Below are 27,520 nucleotides of genomic sequence, written 5' to 3'. Positions count from 1 at the left end.
ATTCTTGATTAAACTTTATTGCTCAGCACACTGTAATAATTTCAAACTTCATTGTAGATATTTTGATAAAGAAAAATCACAATTACACATTGCTGATAATAATAGAAACAAACTGTTTAACAGTTTGATGTTTCCCTGTTCATTTTTCAGCAAATTTTTAAATATATATTTTATAATTTGCATTAACCCATTGCTGATAATAATGAAAACTATTTATTGGTTTACTATTTTGCTATTCACCTGTTCCTTTTTAACTGCAAATCCTTTATATAGTACTATATTACATACTAATAAATAAGTCATTACCTTTTCTTTATTATTGATTTATAGGCCTACTAGTAATATGTTTTAATTAGATATTATAAACATAATGTTATAGATTACTGCTATCAACTAAGACACGTGATTATAATGGAAAATATACTTAATTACAAGAATAAAAGTGTGATAAACTGCTAAATATCCTATTTGATGATTTACCTGCTGGTTTGCTGGAGCTTTGAATTCATGTTTGCAGTGTTGATCTGCCTTTAGCAACCTCATTTCACTCTTTCTCTCTGTCCTCTTTTTTTTGTAAAGGCGTTTGGGGCAGTGGCTCCAGCCAGCAGGTCACCCTGTGAGCAGATTCTGATGCCAAACATATTTCCTATATTAAAACTGGTAATTATTATAATTATATTATAACTTCCTATAAGGGTCCCTGGTGGTCTAGTGGTTAGGATGCAACGCTCTCCCCGCTGCAACCCCAGCCACTCTTAGTGCCGGTTACAAGCCCGGATAAATGGGGAGGGTTGCGTTAGGAAGGGAATCCAGTGTAAAAACAAGTGCCAAATCAAACATGTGGATGATCCGCTGTGGCGACCCTAATGGGAGAAGCCGAAAGTTTTTTTTTAATTATAACTACCTATAGACATTATTTTACTGTTTGTTTGTTTGTTTGTTTGTTTGTTTGTTTGTTTTATTTTATTTATATATAGCTGATTTAAATTATAGATGGCAGATTAGATATATTACTCTTAATTCACTGGCTTCCAGTAGCTGCACGTATCAGATTCAAAACACTGATGTTTGCCTACAAGGCCAAAAATGGACCAGCACCATCTTACCTCAGAGACCTCATCACATCTCACACTGCACCATGCTGTCTGAGATCCTCCAGCACTGCTCGACTGGTACCACCTTCTCTCAGAATGAGAGGTAAGGATACTTCAAGGTTCTTCTCTGTTCTTCCTAAAACACTTAAACTAGCACTTTCCAAGTTTGCTTTGTAGAATTCAAGAGTTATATTTATATTAAGTTTGTAATCTTGTGTACCAGTGTAGATTTATTCTTTGCTAGAGACTCAAAGCACTTTTGTACGTCACTCTGGATAAGGGCGTCTGCTAAATGCCTGTCTGACATTATGTGGCCTGTCTGACATTTCATACTGCATATCCAAGCATGTTTTCATCTTTAATTTAAAAAAACTTTCTTTCGGCTTCTCCCACTAGGGGTCGCCACAGCGGATCATCCTGATTCGTGATCCGCATGTTCAAATTGGCACCATGTTTTTACGCTGAAAATGCATTAAAAAATGTTTACATCTTTAATTAACAAACAAAATCTAGTTCTTATAGTGCATTTTCAGTACCATCTGTGCTTTTACACAACACCGTCTTTTTTGTTTTTTGCTCTCTGACAGGTATCTCAAAAATTACTAATAATATTCTGGAAAAAAGCTACGGTTTCCTAAATGTGTAAGAAAACTGCTTGTCTCAAATTCAAATTAAATTATGATGAAAAAATCCGTCATATTTTACCTGTAGAAATGTATATTTGTGGCATTTAGCAGACGCCCTTGTCCAGAGCGAGGACAAATTAAATTTTACTACAAAGTTTTTGCCACATGGTTTATAATAAGAGAATGCTGGAAGTGGGTGGGGGCTGCCCCCTAGTGGTAACTGCTGGGGCTGCTGTTTTTAAATCCTTATGGTGTGAAGAAAAACAATTCCAGTGTCATTACACTTTTATATTCACTCGACAGCCCCAACTTAAGCATCTTCCCTGTACACCTGCTTATAATCAAAGTCTTAGAGCTAAAGAATAAATAATGTGTATTCAAAACTTCAACAGTTAGATTGCTGCAGTACAGAGATTAGGATGACCAGTCTACCATTAGCACTGAAGAAATACAGTAAAACATGAATTATTTATGAAGGTTAGAAGATTTGCCTGTACTCTGATGACAAAAAAGCTAGTTGTTTTACATATAACAATAAATGCTTCTTTCTGGAAAGTCTTTGAAATTTTGATTGCCTGCTATACGGTAATATGCTTAAAATGATTTACTATGAAATATAAGAATAGAATATAGAATAAAACCCCTGCCTTTGAAATGTATAAATTATTATTGTAATTATTATTATTATTATTATTATAATGACTTAAATAACTGAAGTTAAAAAATATAAAATTACTAGTTTATTATTATTATAAATAAGTAGAATAAGTATATAAGTAAAAGTTATAAGTTTCCCCCTTTTTTTCCTCAGTACAAGAAAAAGTTCTTCTTCATGGTAATCTCATTTAATCCAAATTCTGTCTACATTTTTCCAACATGAGCTCAGACACGTCCCGGAACATAATTCAGACTCTTAAAGCAGAACTTAATACCACAGACACGGAGCCATTGTTCCAAATGATGCTTAAATTTATAAGCTCTAGAGAGTGTTAAAGTTTTATACTTAAATTAAAACCAGACAAACAGAAAAAGACTGAAATCTACAAACGTGAGATCTACAGTGAAAGAGAGAAGCTGAGAAAGATACAGCAAGAGAGTGTGGGATGTTTCCAGTCCCTTCGCAGCTGTGCATTGAGAGGAATTCCCTTTGAGCAACAAGTGGAAAATATTCCTCACTAAGTACAAAGCAAAGTCTCTCTCCTTTAATGAAACCACAGCCGGCTGTTCTTGGATGGTGATCCTTCAGGGACATTTTTTTTAACCCAGTCTGATGATGGAGTGGTAGAATTTTTTAAAAACATACTAACACACTTTGATGCTTGATTATATATTTCACAGAAATAACATGGAAACTGTTTTCACTTTTTAACCTGCTGAGTTTATGTCGTGTAAGAAGCCGGTTTAACAAAGAAGTGGTGGAAACAGTCTGATTCTTACTAAGTGTGGTTTTCTGCACAATGATGTACAACTATGTGCTGCAGCGAAACCAATATAAGCTGTATTTAATCAAATAGTGGCTGTTAAAGCATATGTGAATCTCTTGTGCCTTTATTATTTTTCTTCACCAACGTAAGAATGAACCGTCGCCAGCATTAAACCCATGAATGAAAGGTGACAGATGTTAATAACCAAAGTAAACTTTCTAATTAGAAAACTAATTCTATGAAAATATCTGTAACATATAAGATACTATGCTGTATTATAATATTCAATATTATAATATTAGCATTTAGGCCTGAAAGAAAAAATTACAATTGTTTGTAGACCTTCTAACTTCCAAAACAGCTTTAGGATTGCTGAAGTTCCTCACATGAATTAGAAAAATATTCTACTATTCGATTTATTAATTAATTTTACTTTATATACATGAGATCCAAATCCTGTGTGTGTGTGTGTGTGTGTGTGTGTGTGTGTGTGTGTGTGTGTGTGAGAGAGAGACAGAGAAAGTGAGTGAGTGTGAGAAAGAGAGAGAGAGAGAGAGAGAGACTTCTGCATATATCATTACACTGACTCAAATATTTTTAAGAGGCACCGAATGTGTCCATAAACTCTTCTTGGCAGCAGAACTGATGCAACCTTGCTCAACAGCACCCCCTTGTGGAAAAACTATTATTTGTGGTATATTACTTGCAGAGATAAGAACAAACACTTCGATACTGAAAAGTAGATTTTTATCAAAGTATTAGTACTTTATTTCACTATTTATTTTTTACCTACGTTATTTTTTATTTTTACATAAATCAGTAACAAACCAGGCTCGATTATAGATAAATTAAATCTATTTGGTGACATGATCAATAGTTTTTCCTTCTCATTTTCTGGCTATCACGCACCACAGATGTAGGCTAACCTACATCGGCTAACAAGCAGAAGGGAGCAGGAAATATGGCTAGCATGGATGATACAGAGGAAGTCAGTGATGTAAACATGACTGAGAAGAGAGACATTCCTGATCACCTGAGCATCATCTTTTCTCTGTGTTCTATATGCTGGTTGTTCAGCCTGGATACATTAATTGAATAACATTTTTAATTCCTTTGTATTTATTTATTAATATGATGTGAGGTCCAGTTACCAGCGTGACACTAAAACAGGTAGTAGGAATTGCTACTTTTTACTTAAGTACATGTCAGAGGCCAAACTTCTTTACTTTAACTTGAGTGAAAGAAATTTTTTTTACCATAGTTTTAAAAGATAATTATGTGCACTGCTAATTGAGTGAAGGATGTGTGCACTTTTGCCATCTCTGATTACTGGAAATTTCACTTTCCACAAGAGAAATCCAAATGAAGTGTGTGTGTGTGTACTGTTGCCCACAAGCATGGCATTTGGATTGTACTGAAAGGCCAAGTTGCTAGGAGAACCTGTTCCATCGCTCAGCTTCTGTTCTAACTGAGAGCTGTATTATGATCAGGCCCGAATATCCACACAAAGCAAGGCTTATACTCTGGGGAGAAAAGGAGGGAGGGGGAGAAAATCTGAGCTACTGGACTTTTCCCATGAACCTATCGGGCAGCCAGCGTCCTTGTCATGTCTTGCTGAGCCTCTGTAGTAGGACAGGCTTGGGCTTACTGGCATGGATGCAGGAGGATTTTGGCTTCAGTCCAGACAAACACACACACACACACACACACACACACACACACACACACACACACACACACACACACACACACACACACACACACACACACACTGTCCCTAAGAGGCAGGAGATCTCATTCCGGAGGCAGCATATCTCTACTAAAAAGAACCCTGTGTATAAGAAGCTCAAGTTCTTCTAAAGACCACAATACCTTTTCCATCACTGCATTAGTTATGAAAGACAAAAAAACAAAAACTATGGCTGTAAGTCGTATGTAAAAATTTATTCATTAAAATTTATTTTGACAGGACCATATCATGACAGTGGCAATAAATACAAAAGGAGAGAATACAAAAGAAAAAGAAAGGATGCTTAAAACAAAATTATGGCACAAGTAACAAAACCACTATCAGATCGAATGAACTAAAGGGACTATAAATCTAAAAGAGGCTTTGTGATTAAACGCCGAACGCTAGCGAACGTGACGGCTTCCTGTCTGGGCATGGGAAACCTGACTAACTTTCAGGAAGAGCTAGCCCCTCCCACTATCCTTGAGCCCAGAGTCCAAGAGCACAAACAGCCAGAATGAGATGAACATCCCAAAATCATACTAAATCAAATCAAAAGACTCTGAGGGAGAGGGTAGACACTTTGCATTTCACAAATACCCAGGTTAAAATGGTCTTAAAACAGGGTTAAAAAAGAAATAAAATAAAAAACACAGAAGAACCAAATGTTCCAAACATAATTCTCAGTTATTAAGGAGAAGAGAAAAAAAAAACAATACTGATAATCTACACAGGAATAAGAATTAAGGCAACATTTTGATCCCTCTGCATCAGTTTATAAGGCCAGCAAGGAAAGAAATCTTGCTCTGTTGAAATAAGAACCAACATTTCTTTGGTTCTTATAGGATGGGGGTGGGGGGAATCTTGATCTGAACACTGCAATTCAGCAATCTAATAATCGACACCCTGGTCATAGTGGCCACGGTACTCTTCATATTGCGGCTGGTACTCATGGTGGTATTCTGCTTGGTAGTCAGCCTGGTAGTCTGTGTCGCTGACCTCGGAACCGGTGGTGCCTGTGCCCTGGCTGCCGTTTGTGTGTGTTCCGGGCTCTCCGGTTGAGGGGCAGTACTTGGGGTCGTAGATCTGCCTGCCTAGGCCATAGGCACTCATGCCCTTCTGTGAAGCAGTTTTATTGGTGCCCATCTGCAGTGAGATGGTGGAGTTGTCCATCGGCTGCAGAGCCACCTTCTGGTCAAAGATGTCTCGTCGGGTGCCAGGGGCGACCATGCCAGCCTAAAGACCCGAGAATGTCATCAATTTCAGAAATTGCAAAAAGTATATATTTTCACTATCATTACTTCATTTTTATGCACTTTAATTTTCTTCTTTCTGTCACGAGTTACTACATTTTGCATGTCTTTCCTGTTTTACTATTTCATTTTTGACCTTTTTTTCTGTTTTTTTTTTTACACTGTAAAGCACCTTGTATTGGATTTATTATTAAAACTTATAAAACCATCTCACTCTATTGGTTCATGCTACAGTGAATACACAGCTGAAACTGACCGAAACACACCTACACTAGATCAGAAGGTCATCCAGACAATGCCACAGTCATCCAGAGCATTTCAGATGTTATCTCAGGGCAATGGCTGCTTCGGTGCAACTTCTACACTATGCTCTGCTTTATTGCCTCAACAAAGCCGAGTAAATAAAACAAACCCTTTTATTCACTTGCATTAAACAGCTATTAGTAAATGACCTAGATTTTAGACCCATTTGTGTATACTCAATAAAGAGTTGTGGAATTGAACTATTGTGTAAAAAACTCACACTCTACAGTGTGAGGTAAAGTGCCACATCCTGAGAGTAAACAGCTTCTGCCTATTACAATCACGTTCTGTTTAAAGACAATATAAATAAAATCATTTCAATGTGCTTGTGGTAAACATGTGCTCAAAAGAGCACATTTAATGTGGAGCTAAGCAGCTAGTGTTCTCTCCAAACTTGTCCAGGTGGAGACACCATTCTAATGCTTACATTGGGATCAAAAATCATTTTCAGCAAAAAAAAAAAAAAAAAAAAAGACAGCGACATACCTGACTTGCTCCCTTATTGGTGCCCATCTGCAGGCTAATAGTAGTTTGGTCATATGGCTTGTCGGTCTGGGACTTTGGATCGTAAAGATGTCTTCGGGTGCCATAAGCAGTCATTCCAGCCTGACTGGCACATTTATTCGTCCCCATCTAGACAAATGTCACAGACAAACAAAACATCAAAAATGGGCAGTGAAATGAAAGTCAAATCAACAATAAATAAATTAGAGTAGAGCAATGTTACACACACACAAAAACACACACACGCACGAGTATGAGAATGCATCAACACTGTGTGCCTAAATAAACAAAGTGTGATGATGCGCCACACCTGTAACCCAATGACGCAGTTTCCAGCCTTTAACTTCTCGTCGTTGAAACTGCGTTCCTGCTTGTCTGCATACTTTACGCCGATATCAACCTTGGTGTCCAAACCTTTGGTCTTTGCCTTCAAGTCAAAAGAAAAGTGATGATACAGAGAGAGGAGAACAGATGAGAACATTGTGTGAATGGTAAAGCCCCACATGGACCAGATTGATTTTACATTGAGATGATTCTTGCAATGCATCAGTCACTTTTGGACACAAACCCTAAATGAATATAAACATATATAATGTAACTAATGAATATGTTACGTTTTTATTAGTCTAATGAACATGGACAAATATGGATTCTTTCTGCAAAGGTATATTAGTAAAACCATGCTCAACATAAAGCATGAAAATGTTGCAAAGGTCATAGGTGTTTTTCAAAAGACCTTGTTCATGTCTATTAGACACATGGGGAAAAAAAAAAGAACATAGAAATACCATGATCCCAAATACTTCTTTGCACTGGGCAATTTACAGGTAAAATTTTCAGATGACAGGGCAGCGTGTAAAAAAAAATAAAAATACTCAAATGTTTTCAATTATGGTGTTTTAAATTAAGTAAATCACCTGGACACCAAACAGAAGTTTTGCCATGTTTCCACATGGACGCTTTTAACAGTTCCTGATAAAAGTGGGCTACATACACAAACAATTTAAACATCTTTAAAAAGAAGACACTTTGAGCTTTACTGTACATTATTCAAAGTTGATATTGCTCAAAAAGAACGTTATGAATGATGTACCGTATGGTAGCTAGATAGCTGGCTAGATAGCTAGATTTGCAATCACTCCTGGAGCAATCCAGGAAAGTCATGGGTTAATAGCCACATGTATCCTGAGTTTAAATTTTAAATGATGATATCATGAAAAATTAGATTCCTACATTTATCTGAGACTATGTCTGGTTCTCTCTCCTCACCCAGCCCAAATTTTAGGACTCACAGCTGAAATGCCCTCCCTAAATTTTAATGTTACCAGTTCCTGCTAAAAATGTGCTACATACACAATTTAGATATCATTGGAAAGAAGACACTTTGAGCTTAACTGTCAATCATCTAAGTTGATATTATACAAAAAGATAAGTTATAGATGATGACACACCATGGATATACATTTCCTGCATTGAACATTATTGTTATTTCATATATAAATACATGAAATCAGACCTGGCGCGATCCAGAAAAGTACTGGGTTCAAAGCCACGTGTCTCATGAGTTTATATTTCAAATTTTACTATTTACTATCATACACTATTCATACAGTCTGCATAGAAATGAATGGCTGACCATTAAAGGCTTTTTTTATACATGTTTGTATATTGAAAGATTTGGCATTAATATTTATGGCCAGGTAGCCAGATAAGCTATTGTTTTACAGTCATGACCCCACCCCCCCATGTTACATTAACAGCTATGGGCCTGAAAAGCCAATCTGAATAGTACACAATGGTGTCAAATTATTTTAGCTATTTTTCTAAAACAAAAAATCAACCAAATGCACGTACAATAAGAAACCTTTCACGGTTATGCAATCTTTAAAAATAAACTGAAGTTGAAATTGGATACCATAATGCATCTAAAATCCTAATGTTTTGAGCAGTTTATGATGAATTTTCACCATGTGTCAAAGCCTTACCATGCTAGCCAGGGCGAGCAGCGTTGTCTGGACCTGTGTCATGTTCCCATTCTCAAACAGGTCATTGGCCTCAAATATGTCATTCGGCTTCAGGCCATATGCAAGAATGGCTTTGATAAAGTTGCCCAGGTTCTCAAGCTACATAAACAACAGAAAAGAAGATGTGTCATCATAAACAGTTGTGTTACAAGATTTACTTTGCAGGCTAGCTTACACACACTTGCAATAAAATATCTAAAACTTGCTTTTTAACTACGAACCTAGAAATACCTCACCTTATGCCAGTTGAGCTTGGAGTTGTTGATTTTCCTTACAGAGCCAGGCTGAAGTTTGTTGATCAACCTTTAAATAGTGAAAACAGTAAGTCATTCATTCATCATCAGGAACTGCTTTATCCTCTTCAGGGTCAGAGTGAATCTGGAGTTTTTCCCAGGAACACTTGGCACATATTGGGAATGAAGGCTGAATGGTATGCCAGTCCATCAACAGCATAATGCACACATATTCACACCTAGGGGCAGTTTAGAGCAACTAATTGACATTAGGGAATTTCAAAACCAAAGACGGACTGCGAGAGAAAGTGAAAGTCCACACAAAGTTAGCTAGGATTGAATGAGCGACCCTGAAGAAATAGCAGCCCAAACAATAATTCACACTGGTTTAGAAATGTGTGTTAAAGCACATGATTAAGACAACGGTTACAGCTGCAAATAATACAAGTTGGGATTGTTGTGTTCTTCCTCATAGTAAATAGGACAGAAACAACACTGCTGTGCGGCCTGAAATGTTTAGAACTACTGCAGGCTTCTGAGTTGTGCAAATGTTTATGTGGTTATCCTATTCTCCAGAGATTTTGAGGTCAAATCCCCATGATACCACAGCTGTCTGTGATGGAAAACCAGTCTGCCGAGTCATGCTAGCCAATCGGAGGCATCCGCTAGCTGATATGTAAATAATAGGCCAATTAGCAGTCTACGATATTGCATAAGCAGCAGTTTGGAAAGAACTGACTTCCTCCAAAGAAAACAGGTTGGTAGACTGTAGATGGGAATTTTCTGAGAGGAAATATAGAGATAAATGTGCAAAATATGGAAAAAAATATAATATATTTTAATTGGACATTTTAAATGTCCAACCATCAGAATTTCCAAGCATTGTGAAATATGAAAAGTTGTCCTGTACTGACTGAATGAACCATTAGTCAAAAGAAGTTAGCAACAGCTTACTCGCAAAGGATGACGCCGTCCTTCAGCCCCATCTGAAAGTTCTCTCCGATGGGCATGCCGGTGACCTCCTCGATCCAGTAGCGCAGTTCCTCCTCCTTCTGCATGTCATACTTCTGAGCGATCTGAGAAAGGACGATCACAAGCAGAGTGTTGGTGTTACGACAACTGATTCTATCATATTTGGCATTGATATGACCGTGGGGTTTTGATAGCTATTAACTCAGTCTGCATGGTTATGTTAATTTCTATAGTAACAATCTGAACAGGGATTTATGGACTGGAGAAAAAAAACAAAAACAAAAAAAAAAAAACATTGATTTGAAGAGCTCTGAAGTTCAGGGCTTAGTAACAGCCATAGTTAAAGTTGCAACTAAGTTTGCAGAAACAGGAAAGTCTATATTGTGTGGTTTATTGGTAATCTGTTAGTCTGCATTTTTTTTTAATTAGAAAAAAAAAGGGAGGCTGGTGAGTATATATACTTATCGCTGCTATAGCTTAAGTGACGAGATCTAATTTGTTTTGTGGATTACAAATTACATGTAGGGCATTTGGAAGATGTCCTTATACAGAGCAACCTACAAAGATGCTCTACAACATAACTAGAAACACATGAAAAGGTACCTCGTGCAGTCGTTTAATCAATAAAAGAATTGCAAAATCATTGGCAGGTTTAAGGGTGGTTGTTTTATAATTTTAGGATGTTCACCCAGCTGTTTTACTTCAAAGGAAATAAACACATCAGATTTGTGTTTAATGGCTGAACAATGGCTTGGTGAAACTTACGTAAAACGGGAAAAAAAAAAATTAATTTATGGCATATTTCTTTCCACGATCTTTTCCCCCCAGTGTGTGCATTTTTTTACTTTTCACTATATGTTTATTTGCTAGGAAATTAAAAAAGCTAGGTAAACAAGTTGCTGGAAATGTATAAACCAATATTTAAACACTTATACATGGTATTGAAAAACAGCTAGCATTTAGGTGGCAACATCATCTGTGCTTTATGTTATTTCTTACTTATGTCTGTATGTAATTAGTATGTACCAATGCAGCACTACCAACAACAGTTAAGTAAATTGTAAAAGGGGAAAATAGACAGCTTGCTTGATAACACCCCAAAGACAACTGTCTGCTCTCCTGGCCTTCAACCAAATGTTACGTAATTCCCCTTTTGGATTATTTGAATATCAGAATTAGGCAAAAAAACCTACAATACTGACACTAGTATTCTCAAAAAAGCCAAATGTTGTGTAAGTTTTCATTGCTGCATTAAGGTACAAGTCACAGCTCTGACAATATGGTTTAAGTTGAGTTCTATGTTCATGTGAGTGATCTGTTCCATCTCAAATCAACATCCCACACATTCAGAACATAAAACATGTGAAAAACAAGGACTCAATTTTATGTTGTGTTGGTACTGGATTTGTTGTATTGGAGTGGATTTAATTTGGTTTGATAAAGTTGCAAAACAAACAAAAAGAATATAATTTCTATTCAACCAATTCAGTCCTACTGTTTAAGTCACTGGATGTGAAATCTGTGGAAGCAAACCGTGGCATTGCTATTCCAAAAAAAAATATATGCATAAGTCTAGCGTGATAAGTATTTTTTTTTTCCATAAAACACTGACGGAGTACCAAATGAATTCCAAAAATATACATTAGGGATGTAAAATAAATAAATCAACTAATTCAGACCGGTTTTCTAAATATAAAGCAACTTAGACGTCAATAATCCAGAAACAAAACAGTCCCTGAAGTCGAGCTACTGGAGTTCAGGTTAGGAAAATGTTTTTCCTCTTTACCCCAACCATGTTTATGCAGGATCAGTGCCAAGAGCTGCACTGCATACAGGAAATTGCATTGAGAGTTGTCTGACCTCTGACCCATGGCTTTGGAGTCAGCTCTGGATGCAATTTCCACTCTTCAGAACCAATCCACAAAAGACAACAGTGTGCAAGAGTAGCATTATGGGAAAGTTATATTTAAACATTTTTATATACTTATGCCAGACATTAAAATATGTACTATACCTCTTTTAATGGAACAGTTGTTCTATACCTGCTCACACACCTGTTTCGTGATGCAGATGTGACCTTATGAGTAAGCATAGCGTTTAGAGCTAATAAATTCTAATAGCATGTTGTTTGTATTTAAAGTTTTGCGTGTCAAGCAAATGCTGACTGGTTGTGCCAGGAAGACTCAACCCAAAAAAGCTATTTTTTCCCTTAGTATTTATTTTACATTATTGCCTGGCATGTCTTAGGCTAATTTATTTGACTTTACCTCATGTAATATTTTATGTTTATTTGAATACATTCAAAACCCTCCCAATTAAGCAAAAAACTGCTTTGTTGCTGTAATGAGCGCAAAGTTTCCAACACCTTATACAGGTAATACTGGTTAAACTAAATAACGTTCTTTTTACTGCACAGCATTTAGATCTGGTGTCTTTTTTTTAATCTCTTTATTCTTTCTTTAAATAAAAATGGGAATTTAAAGTCAAATTTTTCTCTTCCTCTAGTGGTTCAGATCATATTTGATTGTATATTTTACTGTTTACAAAATTAAATAACAAAGAACCAGAAATAACCAGACAACTGAGAAAGTAGTAAGGCACAACATCCAATCAGCGACTGATCAAATATAAATGATGCATACAATATACTCAGCCAAAATACCATATTTTGGAATTACTAATCAAAAGATTGGGGTCATTAAGAGGTCGACTGAAACAGCTTAGGCAGAGCAAAGCGACAACAAGCAGCAGTGGAATTGTTGAAGGACTTCCTTTGCATGTTCAAACACATCTAACAGTCTTCCCTGCATGCTTAACAAGTATGTGCTTGAAAAGCAAAAGCAAAAATTTTCTGCATGCAGTATTGTGGTGAAGCTCAATTCAACAAGAGAACAATCATTTGCACAAAAACTTCCGCAGTAAACATCCAGAGGAAAGTGTGGCAAAACACCACCCTGCAGTTATTACATTCCCCTTTAAAAGTTTACTCACACTGGTTTAAGAATACATGATTCCAGTCAGTCATTGGTGTTGGTGAAATTTTTAGAAGATAATGATCATTACTCGGTGTGCAAGAACACTTATGGAAATGTAATGTTCAGGTCAGGACGTTTACAACATCAATTGACCAGTTAAAGAGCTTCCTGTTTGCAATAACTATTACCAAACGTAGTATGGAACAGCATGTGAGGAAGGAAACCATCACCCTTATGTTACAATAAACAAAAAACAACCATGTTTTCACAAGTCATAATGAGATGCTTTATCTGTAAAACTGATTATAACCAGAGCCTCATCATTATGGCTATGTTCCTGAAAGTTTCACACAAAAGTGCCTGGAGTTTACACTGTATGGTGCAAACAATAAAAACATCCAGTGAGCAGCAGTTCAGTGAGTATAATTACCTCATTGATGCAGGTGGTCAGAAGAGGCTAGCCAGAATGGGTCAAAACAACAGGAAGGCTACAATAACTCAAATTACCACACTCTACAAATGTGGTGAGTCATAAAGCACCTCAAAAAGTACAATACACCAACATTCAAAAGGTAGAATAGCGATAGCAACAGCACACTGCATTGGTTTCTTAGGCTACAGAGGGCACAAAAACTGGACAAGTGAATATTAAGTGTTTCATAAATAAATAAATAAAATTAAAAACAGGGTGATTTTCAAATTTCAGTAGAATTCAAGTCAAAGGGCAAAAGAGATCCTTGGTCAAATCCCAAAAAACTACATTCCTATAAGCCATTACACACAAAGCAAACAAAAATTACTTCAGCTGATCCACACTCCTGTTGCCTCACACCTTCTTGCACTAGAACAAAAGGAAACGAAGAGTACTAGAACATCCTGAGAAAAAAAAGTAGTACAGCAAACATGTGCTTAGGTTTTATGCCTTTAAGGGAAATACAATATTTCTGCACACTAAGAGGAGGTAGAAATGTTTATAATGAGAACCGAGTGGTGTTGTATTGATTCCTTTTGCATGAAAATCAACCTAACCTAAACAAGCAACAATTCGTCTCAGGAACTTTTAGTTGAACAGGTGCCAACAATGCTAAGAAGAACGCAGGGGCAGGGACATTCATAGATGGTACAAATTGATAAACACCTTTTTTCTCATAGATGTCAAAGGCACCCAGCTTCATGTTTTGAAAAAGGCAGACATCTCTGTCCCAGCCTCTCATTTTCAAATGGTACAAAAGTGACCAGAGTTGCACATTCACAGGTCAAACCACATCTAGGATGAATCAGTGTGTGAAGAAAAATGAACTGCTCCCAGAAGTGAACATCCATCTTTCCTCCCATGCCCTCTCTCTTTCAGTGATTTGCCTTTTCACCAAAAAATATATTCCTGCTTAGCTGCAGTTTCAGCTAAGACAGTAAAAACAGCAGTTTCCATCTTTACTGGCATCAGCAAAGCAGCGAAATTAAAAATAACAAAAGGTTATTTTGTAGCAGGCTCTGTTAAACATCAGTTAAAGAATTATGATAGAGATGAATGGGAGCTGAAGATTGCTCTTCAGAAGGATCACTGATCCAGCCTTTTCTTGTTTAACCGAGGTTATGGTATAACTGGATGTACCTCAGCCATGTCAGCGCAAGGCCAACAGGAAGCAGCACTTCAACAAAAGCACTCTGTTGACTAAACACTGAGGTTTCAATGTGACACGGTATAAGTAAACACCACAGGGCATTGGCATAGTGTTCACCACCCCCTTCACACTCAAGGTCTCCTGGGCTGTGGGAGAGGTGATGCGACAACAGCAGCAAAGAGAGTCCAGATGGCTGAGAATCGGGGGAAAAAAATAAAACGTTTACGTTCTTTATATAGAACAGAAAGAACCGGCAGAAAATTAATCACTGCATTGCGCTTCCTGTAATGACTAGAAAAGCCAGATCTCAAGTCTCAAATACTTAAAGTGAACACAAAAAACACTGGAATAGTGAAATACAAAAGGGAAAGACATGAGTGGACCCATGTTCTCGTCTGCCTTTCTATACTTCCCGACATGACCTCATTCAATACACACCACTGACACAGCAGGTGAAAAGCAAAATGATGGACAAAAGGCAAAGTAAACAGCTATGTTGAAATAAAGGCACACCTACATTCCAATATCGTTTTCCACACACCGTTGTAGACTTCCCATAAGCGTATTTCCTTGTGTTGTAAAATTGGACAAAGTGGTGTTTAATACCCTGTAAGTTTGATAAGTGACTGATTGAAAATAACTTTCATACAGCAGCTTTTCCTTTACATCCAAGGCACACTTTTGGTGTCTTAATCTCATTTTTAACTCTTAGTTTTTAATTAAAGCTAAAAGGCTAATGTAGCTACAAAAATTATCATCAAGCTACCAGTTTAGCATCACTAAATACACTTTTGCAGGGCACCCATGTATAAAGAGCATGCTTTGTTAGCCTGTTACAGAATCTAACATCACAAACCATCCAACATCTGAGAATTTGTACCTCATATATTAGTACACAGAAGTCTGAAGCATAGAAAAAGTCATTCTAGTTCAGCAATGAGTATTTAGAGACACAGCTTGCACAACAGTACTTAATTTTAAAAGACTTGAGTGATGTGGTGTGACGCAAGTGTGAAATTGCTAAACCATGCTAGAAGCCTCTAGTTGAATTCTAACTATAATAGCATCAGAGCGACAAAGGCAAAACTTCATAAAAGTAAACTTAGCCTCAAATGTTATCTTTTTGTTAAATGTGCTATTGTTCAATTTGGATATTGTGTATCCAACACTACCTATAAACCATCATAATAAATGGTTAGCTGGTTAATAGAATAGTATTTATCAGTTAGCCGGTCAATCTTATGTAGCACACTACACACTATCACATGTAGCAAAGCTATTTAAATCAATCAGCTTTTGGTAGTTTAATATATTTTACCTCAATATACTTTAATTCGATGATCATACACATACATTTTTAATGGGGTGGTGTTCAATTTGTCCTTCTGTTTTCAGTTAACATGAATGGTATTAGAATCTGATCTCAGCAAGTCAATGGTATAATTCTAGGCACTGAAAACAAAAGTCCTTCCAAAAGCTCTGAAATTGATTTTACACATCAAAAAGATCTGAAATCACTCAAACATGGCATGCAATATGAACTGAAAATCAATTTGAGGGACACCCATTAGATATGGGCTTTTTTTGTATAGACAATGCTGTATTGTAGTTAGTTACCCATTATTTAATACAGCCTAAGCATTATGTAGTAGTATGAGTAAAAACACTGAAAAGAAACCTCAGATCAATGTTTTGGGGATTTCAGCATAAATTTCTTATTTTAGCATTCATCTTATCCAGAGTGACTAATAATATTTAACATTATACAAATGGGCCCCACAGTGGAAGCTTGTTGGTGATAAGATTTAAACTCGTGTCTTTCCGAAGTCCAATGTCTTAACCACTGAGCACTACTCCATCAAAACCGATTAAATGGGGAAAAAAAAGATTAGTAATTGATCATCGAAATAATCTCTCATTGAAAATATACACATTGGCAATCAAAGTTATGACCATTTAAACTCTGCCTTTGCTAAAAAAAATAAAAATAAATGTTATATATGTATATATATAAATAAAATCCATTCGCCAGTACATACTGCTCCCTCATGTCCTGATGTAATGGTCAATAAACACACAGAAGGGGGGAAAATCAATGTGGTAAATACAGAAAAACTGATCTACAGTTCACAGTGACCTCTGGCCATCATGACAAAGACCACCACCGACAATCCCACAAAGGAAAAAAAATGTCCACACTCAAAAAGGTCAAAGGTTAACAGCAAAATTCTTTCCAACTTCCGCCTCTTTAAAGATGTTTGGTGTTTTGTGCTCTCCAGTAACCAAGGGATCAATCTAGTGTCTTCACATGCAGCCATCTGCATTCACACAATAGATCCTATGTGTTTGGCCTTGATTTGGTTTGTTTCGGGGGAGAAGAGGAAAAAACTGAGTGCAAGATGAATCAGGAACCTCCAGGTCAACCATCGTTTTCATCCCACTATGTTGTCAGTTTCTTTACTTTACTCAATTCTTATCAACATGGGCTTTAGTGTGAACATGCTCACAGCTGTGGTTTAATTTTAAACAAATGCTTCAGACTCAACCTACAATTTCACTCCATCCTGTATCTGTAACACCTTGTGAACACTCCAGTAGTCATTATACACACCAGATTATGACACACCTGTTTAAATTCAGCCTGCTAAAAAAACTAATATTGCTTTGCAGTACATGCTATAATCTGATATAGCCTTTAAAATATGGTGCAAATATGGAAATAGGGGAAAAATATTTAAAAAACACCACAAGGAAGTATTAAAAAGAGCCCCCAAACCCCCAAATTAACAGAGTCACTAAAAAAATCCTATCTGCATCATTTGTTTTTGAAGAAAAACCTGTTTATTAAGTAAGAAAAACAGCAAGGTATAATAAGGATAGATAGAATCTGTAATGTACAGCTAATAAATATAAATGATAAGTAGTGAAAAATGTGCAGATGCTGTTGAGCAAGTACAGTAAAAAAATACAATATCTATAGGTAAAAAGTAAATTTTCTACAAAAAAAAGTTAGTTGTTCCTTTACTTTCTCCTGTAGTTCCTATATAAATTAGTTCCTTATAGAAATTCTCACCATATCAACATGTTTAAAAAGTAACATTAGAATAAACAATATAAACCTGATTCAGCCACAGCCTTACTATAAGAACTGCTATATAAAAATAACCCGTCATACCTTCTGACTAATCAGAATCAACAATTCAACAGTGGTGTCAAATAGCCCAAGTGTTCACACAAATCAAAGTATCACCTGTAAACTCTATATGTAGCCCTAGTCAAATGACTCAATCAGCAGTTTTGAATTATTGAGTTACTTGAATGATCAGCATTTGCAAAAGAGAACAGGAAAATTTCAAGGAAAATGACTCCAAAACACATCTTAAACATATAAAATAAACTGATATTATGCCAACAGAATGACTGCTTGTTGTATTAATTTACACATTTACATACCTGAGGGAGAAAGTGATTTGGTTTCAGCTAGACGTGGCACAAGTGAGTGTGTGGTATGCAAATGAGGTTTTAGACACAGTTTTAACTAGACTTAATTGGATACATGTTAAGCATGCCAGCCTCTTTGCCCAATTGTTTGCCCAATTTGTTGAACAAATATTCATATATGACCGTGTTAATAGGATCAAGATTTGATAAGTTTAACTTGAATGGTATGTACTCCAAACTATACATGGCAACCGGATTTTTATTCCCCTAGTGAGGTAATTAGCCGAGTAGTTATAACATGAGGAAGCAAGTTAGTGTGTATATGAAGTTCAATTTAACTGCACAAACGGCAGGTTCTTGTAGTTTGCTAAATGTAATTGCATATAAAAAAATTTAAAATAAAAATCACTTAAAATATCTTTTTCTTCCCCAATTTAATTTACACAAAATAGAAGAAACTGTGAAACACACCGACTTTTGGTTGGAATTGCAGAGTCAACAGCGTATGTTAAAATGACATTAAAATTGAAATTCAACAGTTGAATTTTTTTGTCATTTTCATTATCGAGTTCTTTAGTGGAAATCTGAGTTCAGTATTTTTTATGTTTGAGATATTTCCATATTACATTAAACTTTTTCCCCATTGATTGAATTTGATTCATTAGGGGCAAGAACAATCATCTGTTAGAGACTGGAAAGTTCAACTCAGGTTAGCAAGTTAACAATGGGGCCCAATACAATGTGTGTCTCAAATATTAAAAACAGTTCAAAGAAGCACTAATACTACATGTTTAACACCTAAAATGTACATTCAGAAACTAAGCAAAAATAAATAGAAATACAGTGGCCAAACTAACATCTGTGAAACCACAATGCTAACTGTAAAAAAATCAAATAAAAAGATTTAATTGAATACCCAAACTCAATAAAGTAACACTCATATACAATCAACAGAATGCAACATGGTGCAGACAGACCAAAAAACCCATTGCATGCTTGGTTCACATTCACATGGGCTGCTGTTCACAGATGCTTCTAGACACCCTGTAATTTGGCATGAGTCATTTCCCGTTAAATCTGCTTGCATGTGATGACTGTATAGCCAATAAGAGTTCATTACACGACACCTGGCTTACAGAAGTCTCACGTAGACCAAACAACAAACACTTATAACTACAGCATGCGGCCTAGTTTGTGTAACCCGCATTGATTTAGTATTTACTGCAATCGACTGATACGTTTTGAATCCTGAAGCTACGTCCTCATTAAAATGGATTTTTATTGTGAAACATCTTTTTTCTCTAAACTTTACACACTGGGGTACTTTAAATTAAGAAAAAAAAAAAAAAAAAAAGAGGTTGAGCAGAGCTTTCCAAAAAACACACTCTGGAGTGGATCAATTTGCAAATGCTGTTTCTGCACTCTGGTTGTACGATTGACTTAAAAAAGAAAAGGAAAAAAGAAAGGAAGAAAAAAATATATATATATAATATATCAAAAATGTAAATTTTTTGTCATTATAACCATTCACACTTAATGTATGCACGTATGTAATATTACACACACATAATATATGAATTACAACGTGTTGAGATTCCTCCCCCCCCAATGGGGAAAGAACGATCACTCGCAACTGGTATTCTCTAACTCAATGTCAAGAAAAAGCGCAACTAGAAGAAAATACGTAATTACCAAAAATGAAGCAGGCCAAAGCAGTTTATGGTTTACACTGATGCAAATAGGGTCAGTAAAGTTTTTAGATATTTCAGTGTGAACCTCTGCTCAAAAATGCCATCATAGAAAGGGACGACTATTTTTCCGACTCGGATGCAGATTCAGATTAAAGTGGACGCAGCCTGAAATGATGCAGACTAAAATGAACGAGGGAGTCGATACGCGGAGTGAGACATTCTGCACATCGTGAGACGACAACTGTAGAATACAAGTGGAATCAATCCATGCAGGTTGAAATCTCTGAATAATGAATGCACCGTTTATAGTATATGGTGCTTCTGAATATCAAAGTAGTTTAGATTTGTATCTGCACTCCCACTTCCTTAAACACGACCCATGTGCGAGCGCATGCCTCAAGACGTAAATGTGGAACAGTGTGACTTTACATGCCTGAAATCAAGTTTGCCAGGAAATTACATGCTTCACATATCCATCTGAGATTTAAAAGAATTTCTCATTAACTGCGCTGTTCATTATCGATTGCGTTCAGATTACAGCACATGGCAAATTCTGTATTAGGGATCTAAATGTGACACCCAGAAGTGAAAGCAAGACAAAAACAAAACAGGGCCAACATTAACCTGGAGCTGTGGTCCCTAATCAATTATTGGCACATGCTTTTTACTGACAATCAATGCTGGTTTCTTTTTCAGCAAACAGAAAGCTCCAACCTCAAGTAAACGTGCATGCGTGCTAGAAAAACTCCACACCTGCAACATGCATTTCCCACTTCGTCACAACAAACGCAGACTTTTGCTCATTTGACTTTCAAAAAATGACAAAACTTGAGGAACAAGAGTCACTTCGGTGTTTCTCAGAATAGCACTTGCCTTTTTTTAAATGGTCTCAATACGAGTAATCCATCTATCTAGGGAAACACGGTAAAAACTAGCGGTAAGAATGACTCGATTCTAAGAATGTGTGTGCAAAACCAAGCTAACTTCCCCAGCATCAGTTGACAATGACACCCTTTGAGCCATTATCATATGGGGAAACTCTAGAAGTGGCAACTTCTTTAAAAAAAAAAAAAAAAAAAAAAAAAAACAAACAAAAAAGAAAAAAGGGTGCTGGGTCCTGTATGTAGTTGACATGATCACTTTTAGAGAAGGGAAAGAAAAAGGGTGAGCTCACTTCCTGGAGGCTTATGGCCACAGCCACAAAAAGTTGCTTCCATTTTGCTTGAACTACAGTATACTCGAGCTCAAAATGGCAAAGTAACAACTGTAGGAGATTTTCCCTTTTCCCTTTCAATTCTTCCATTTCTGCCTTTAAGCTTTATAGGTAAACTTGCAGAAAACTTCTTACCAAAAGAAGAATCAACACTGCTCAATCTACAGCTTGAGCTTCAAACAGTTGATGAGTAATTAAACATTTTGTGACCCAGGGCATGTTTCATCTTGAATTTTACATCAAATATTTAAGAGAATTTTCATATTTCTAGCTTTTCCTTTGATAAATACTTCACTTGAGCCATTGTAAATGATTAAAAGTATAATATTTGGGTTCTACATTGGCCCAAAAGCATACGTCAAACACTAAGCAAAAAAAAAAAGGTGCATAACACATGCATGCATAATTCATACATCATTATGCAAAAGTAGCTGAAGCATGGAGGTGTTGACATTTCAAACATGCTGTGCTGAACAGGTTCCTTCACCTAGTCTGCTCTATTTCTTCTCATCAACAACTGGGCAGCCTCCACCCCAGTGTGTCTGAGAAAAGCCTTGTAACCACTTTCTGAACAAAATTGCATATTATTATGCATTGCACCCTTTTTTCCATGCCCTCAAGCTTGAACCTCCTCAGACATTCTGCCCTCCAAACATTATTGATCATTATAATGCATGCCCTGTTTGATTCATTCACCCCATTATTAATGCAAGCCTAGGCTTTGACCTGGATTGGACTTTCACGAATTCGTCACAAATAAACGCACGTGCTCTTCGACTACAATGCATTCGTGGCAGAAAGACTCCTGAGGTTTTTTTTTTTTTTTTTTTTTTTTTTTTAAACGTGCGTTCGATTTAATCGGAAATCACGACTTTAAATCGTACACCGAGTTCATCATTGTCTTGTGTAGGTCTAATAACGTGTATATGATCATGCACGAAAAAAAGTTTTACACGCAGTGTGCATCTGTACTTTTTTTTCCAGAACCTTCTCAGAAACGCGTGAGTTGATGAAGAGAGGGATAGAGGAGAAAAAAAAAGAAAGAAGTGATGGGCAGGACAAAGAGAGAAGCAACGAAGCAAAAAAAAGAGTCCCACCAAAAGATTCGATCAGAACTTTGATGTTGAAGCCGAAAGCGGCTTCGAATATTCGATTATCGCAGTATTCGAGCATTGCATAGCAATCAAACGCGAGGAGATGAAAGAGATGAAAGCGGCCGATGAAACAAAGTAACAAACAATTCCACTTCAAACAAACAAACAAGCAGTAAAGCAGTTCTCCGAGGCTCACCTTGCTCCTAACTTCAGCCGACAATCCGTACGCGGGTCCTTTGTTGAACTGGGCCATTGTGTGTGTGTTTTCGGGGTGGATGGTGGATGGATTCTGAGCTAGAAGTTTGCTTTAATATTTGAAGAAGATCCTCATCAGCACGACGCCGCGCGGGAGAAATAGGCTACGTGAGTCTGGGCTGGGCGGCGTGGCTCTACCTCCTACCCCAGAGAAGGCATCTAATATGGAAGGCCAAAGAGTTCAAAATGTATTCAAATGTGGGGAGATTAGATCTCCAACTCTCCTGCTTTGTACTCTTGAAATATACAATTGTTCCTGTATCCAATGACGCATCGAACCAGCAGGCTTCTCATTTATTTTGAATTTTATTTGAATTCCTTTAAAAAAAATGTTTTCGAAGAGATGGTGTGATGCTAATCTGTTTTTTCTTCATCTTGGATTTTTTTTAAGAGTTTACACTGTGACGTGTCGATCTTCTATTGTTCATGCGTTTTAGTGAAACTAAAATTTGTCACAACACCAAACTGAAACATAATGCTCTGGTCACGTCGGTCTCCAGAATTATCTGGTCTCCAGCATCTGGATGTGTTGGTCTTCAGAATGCTCTGGTCTCCAGCATTTGGATGTGTTGGAAGCAGGAGAAATGGCCAAGCATGAGAATCTAAGTGACTTTAAAATGATTTCTTTGACAAATGATAGCTAGATGATAAATAAAAAAATGCAAGGGGTGTTCCAGTATACATAGGTTGAAACATAGCAAACTGATGGAGGCAGTGTGATGCTCGGGGTGAATACTTGGGTCCTGACATTCATGAATAGTGTTACTGCAATGTGTACCAACTACCTAAACTACCATTGTTACAAACCGAGTACATTCTGTCCTGGCAATAGTATTCCCTAATAACAGTAGCCTCTTTCAGAAGGATAACACGCCCTGCCACACTATAAAAAGTGTTAATGAATGAATGCAAGGAAAAGCATAAACATCAGTTCAAGTTGTTGGACCAATGCTCGATGTAGTTTAAGATGAACTAGTCTGGTCCATGGAGGCCATAACTCCCCACCTACCCAATTTGAAGATCTGCTGCTTATATATTTTAGTTCAGGAAAATATTTGCAGTCCTCTGAAACAGATAAAAAATAAAATGTTAAATGTTATATATGCTTATGTAGCTACACATATAATCTGTTATTCACACAAAAACAGATGGGTATATAATCATACTGGTAAGCATACTTGGTAATAAAGCTATTTCTGATTTTTATTCAAGAACCCTTAGTGCTTGCTTATTTAGCAAGCATAGCTGTTCAACCAGTTTATGAAGTGAAACAATTTTGCTGTTGTTCTCAACTCTGGAACATATTGTGGTCATCAATTTTGTCTGGAATAAACAAATGGTCCAGGTAACAACATCATGTGTTTGTTCAATAAATATTCATTGGGAATTTTTGTTTATCAGTCATATCGCATTGGTACCCCGTGTAAAATGGTATACATGTAAACCCTATAATAATGGTTTGCTTAAGATGGTTTGTTTTTGTTTTGCAAATAAGTAATAAAGGCAATTTAGCCTAGTCATCGACCTGATTTGTGTGTTGCATGTGCTTACAGCAGTGACAAATATTTTCACATGGACAAATTGTTTTTTTTTTCAGCTATTTTGACCCTTTTTGACTTCCATGAACATAGGCTTCTTGTTCATCTGCTGGGTGGTTGAGGTTTGGACATGATTGCTTCCAATTACAAGTCAGATGGAAAAGCCATGCAAGTTTTTGGACATTTTGCTAAGGTTATAACTACTAATAGTAGCCATACCATTTTTCAACAAATGTACTGAAAAATCATATATTTTAACTGTTACTATACTGATCTGAAAATATAATGGTTCAAGAAACTAGGCCACTCATAATACTAAAATAATTTAGGTTTTTGTTAAACTATGTTACATAAAAGCACATATTGTTTTCCATGTTTCAAGATTGGACTAACCTTAGACTAAAACTAAGTCTAAAAAAAGTATATAAAATAATTAATCACAACATGTAGAACATCATCTCCAAACAAAGTATTTTCTAAAATTAGTAAGAGGTTGAGGCCACGATTTCAGAACACTTTCTTCTTCCAGGATATCCTGAACATGAAGCTGACAGAAGTCTTGCATTTTTCCTCTTTGCTTCCCGAAACCCTAGCACAGCTATCAGGGGACGTGGGACCATAAACAGGAAACGGCCAGGAACGACTTTCTGAAAATTACACCAGTTGCAAGATTCGGTGAACTAAAAGCCACATAAAGTATACTGTAGTGTGTTCTTAAAGATAACACTTTATGTGAACATACTTGTGAGGAGCTAAGTGATTATTTATTTTATAAGAAAGACATTTCATGTTTTACTTTTAGGGTTAATACGTTGGATAATTTATCAGATCAAGTCAGAGTTCAGGAATCTTCTCAGTATAAAACTAGCCAAAAGAACTGTTGCATAAAAACACATTTATCACAATAGCAAATACAATTATCTCAACATATAACTAACCATGACCAAGGCAAATGTGTATATATAATTTATATATATATATATATATATATATATATATATATATATACAGTACAGACCAAAAGTTTGGACACACCTTCTCATTCAAAGAGTTTTCTTTATTTTCATGACTATGAAAATTGTAGATTCACACTGAAGGCATCAAACCTATGAATTAACAGGTGGAATTATATATGGAATTATATACATAACAAAAAAGTGTGAAACAACTGAAAAATGTCATATTCTAGGTTCTTCAAAGTAGCCACCTTTTGCTTTGATTACTGCTTTGCACACTCTTGGCATTCTCTTGATGAGCTTCAAGAGTTAGTCACCTGAAATGGTCTTCCAACAGTCTTGAAGGAGTTCCCCGAGAGATGCTTGGCACTTGTTGGCCCTTTTGCCTTCACTCTGCGGTCCAGCTCACCCCTAAACCATCTCGATTGGGTTCAGGTCCGGTGACTGTGGAGGCCAGGTCATCTGGCGCAGCACCCCATCACTCTCCTTCTTGGTCAAATAGCCCTTGATGCCTTCAGTGTGACTCTACAATTTTCATAGTCATGAAAATAAAGAAAACTCTTTGAATGAGAAGGTGTGTCCAAACTTTTGGTCTGTACTGTATATATATATATATATATATATATATATATATATATATATATATATATATATATATATATATATAATAAAATAAATGGACAGTGCATCACCCAATTTGGCAATTTATTCAATATCTGTGTCTTTTTGTTTCTCCTTGTGACTGGACTGCATGAAACTTCAGGCACTTTAGATAATGGCACCTACCAAATAAACAGATTTAAATGCAAATGCTGCAGAGTTTAACTTTTTAATCCAATAAAAATATAATGCCATAAATTTTCATGTTTCATTAAAAACTCAGTCATCAGAAACCTTTTCATATAACTATCATGTGATCTCGACAATTATAAAATGATGGAGCCAGTGGAGAAAATCAGGATTTACTAGCTTGCTAAATGTGAACACTGTGAACAATGCAGTTCAAACCTGAGAAAGAATAGATTGTTTGAAGAAAATGGGGAAATGAAATGTATGTTCTCAAGGAGTCTCAAGGGGGGTTACTTCCCTGTTTGGAGAATTGGCCCAGTCAAAAGCAAAACATAACTGAAAAACAAAACTGAAAGAAATAAATGATGAAATTAGACAGGAATATGCTAGGGGTTCAAGATGAAAGTAGTATTAAGTATTATAATTAGTGTATTCAGTTATCCCGAGAGGATTTTGTCTTTTACTAAATGAATAAGACCAATAACAATTGAATTCATTAATCTAACCATATATATATATATTCTAATCTTCTCTCTCAACCTTCAGGACTCCAAAATAGGGTAAAGTATGATTAGTAAGACTCTACCCATGCTCATAAGCAATTGCAGATTGAACAAAACATTTGTTTGAGAGCGCTCATGAATGTTTGTATTAGATACTTTCCTATTTGTCTGCGTTGTATAGTATACAAGTGATACTGAATCATACACAATGCAGGTTTAACATTGTTGTCATCAAAACAAACAAAAATGGAGGCTATTACCGTACCTAAAATTAATGTAACAGACACTCAGTGGTAATTATTTCTGCATTACAGTGTGAACTGTAAACTTTAAGGAGGCAGAGTAAAAACGTTAGTGTGGCCAAAACATGTGTTTTCCATGTTGGTGTGAAAAAGTGTAATTTTTTGAATGGTTTATAATTTTTTTTTTTTTACATTCCACTGGGAAACCAGTTTCAGATGAAAATAAAAAAATCTATGGACAAGATTACAAAAAAATCATGTGGACCCCCAACATTTAGCCAAACCAAGACAGACATGTTGACTGTCTATGGAATGCTTCTATTTTACTGCCATTCAAATTCAATCATACAGGTTCTAGCACAGGCAGCATATTGAGCTTTTTTGTGGGAATACCGAAAGTCGGGCTGGTGCTGGATTTATTTTGATTTTGTGTAACTAAAAAAAACAATTAAACATCACAAAACATTGCAGGTAAGAAAATGACCAAAGTGTTATTGTCAATTCCCAATGCAATAAGTCTTTTGCAAGCAGTATTTACCATCTAATAAATAATAAATTAAATATAGAGTTGTGTATTTGCGTGTGTTTATGCATGTTTTTGCTTATGTACTTTTTTGGCCTTTTTTTCCCCATTGTTCCTCACCCTCCTCCATGCAAATTCTTTAGTTTTCATGCAGGGCATCCTGTTTTAGTTGTGGTTGAGTTGGACTAAAATTAAAGGATTAATTCTCATGTGCAAGCAGTTCTTTCATTTTCCTTCCTCTTATTCTGATCAGTGAGTGGGAAGGTGCAATAGAAATAATCCTTTTTTGATTATCTTTTTTTATTATTGTTATTTTAACACATCAAAATTAATAAAGTCTTAAACTAACTTTTATGGTGCCTTGGAATAAATATGCCATAAGTGTATGTGTTAAATACAGCAAGTGCTTTTAAAACAATCTCAGGAGTTTCCCTAGCCAAATAAAGTGCATCTGGAAAGTAGCGCTTCACTTTTTCCACATTTTGTTACAGCCTTATTCCGGAGTTGATTAAATTA

General features: G+C 36.2%; 1 protein-coding gene across 1 annotated transcript; it reads right to left on the bottom strand.

Moving 5' to 3' along the window:
* Nucleotides 1–5,067: 5,067 nt before the first annotated feature.
* Nucleotides 5,068–22,619, bottom strand: LOC124394960 (calponin-3-like). The gene is made up of 7 exons (XM_046863477.1): nucleotides 22,395–22,619; nucleotides 10,145–10,266; nucleotides 9,194–9,260; nucleotides 8,919–9,056; nucleotides 7,244–7,360; nucleotides 6,916–7,062; nucleotides 5,068–6,109 (listed from the first exon to the last, which is right to left on the bottom strand). The coding sequence occupies exons 1-7, from the start codon at nucleotides 22,449–22,451 to the stop codon at nucleotides 5,765–5,767; spliced, it is 993 nt and encodes a 330-aa protein (XP_046719433.1). The 5' UTR covers nucleotides 22,452–22,619; the 3' UTR covers nucleotides 5,068–5,764.
* Between the last annotated feature and the right edge of the window lie 4,901 nt (nucleotides 22,620–27,520).

This window comes from Silurus meridionalis, chromosome 12 (genome assembly GCF_014805685.1).
Source record: "Silurus meridionalis isolate SWU-2019-XX chromosome 12, ASM1480568v1, whole genome shotgun sequence".
Classification (NCBI taxonomy): domain Eukaryota; kingdom Metazoa; phylum Chordata; class Actinopteri; order Siluriformes; family Siluridae; genus Silurus; species Silurus meridionalis.
This window is presented reverse-complemented; position numbering and strand designations above follow the sequence as displayed.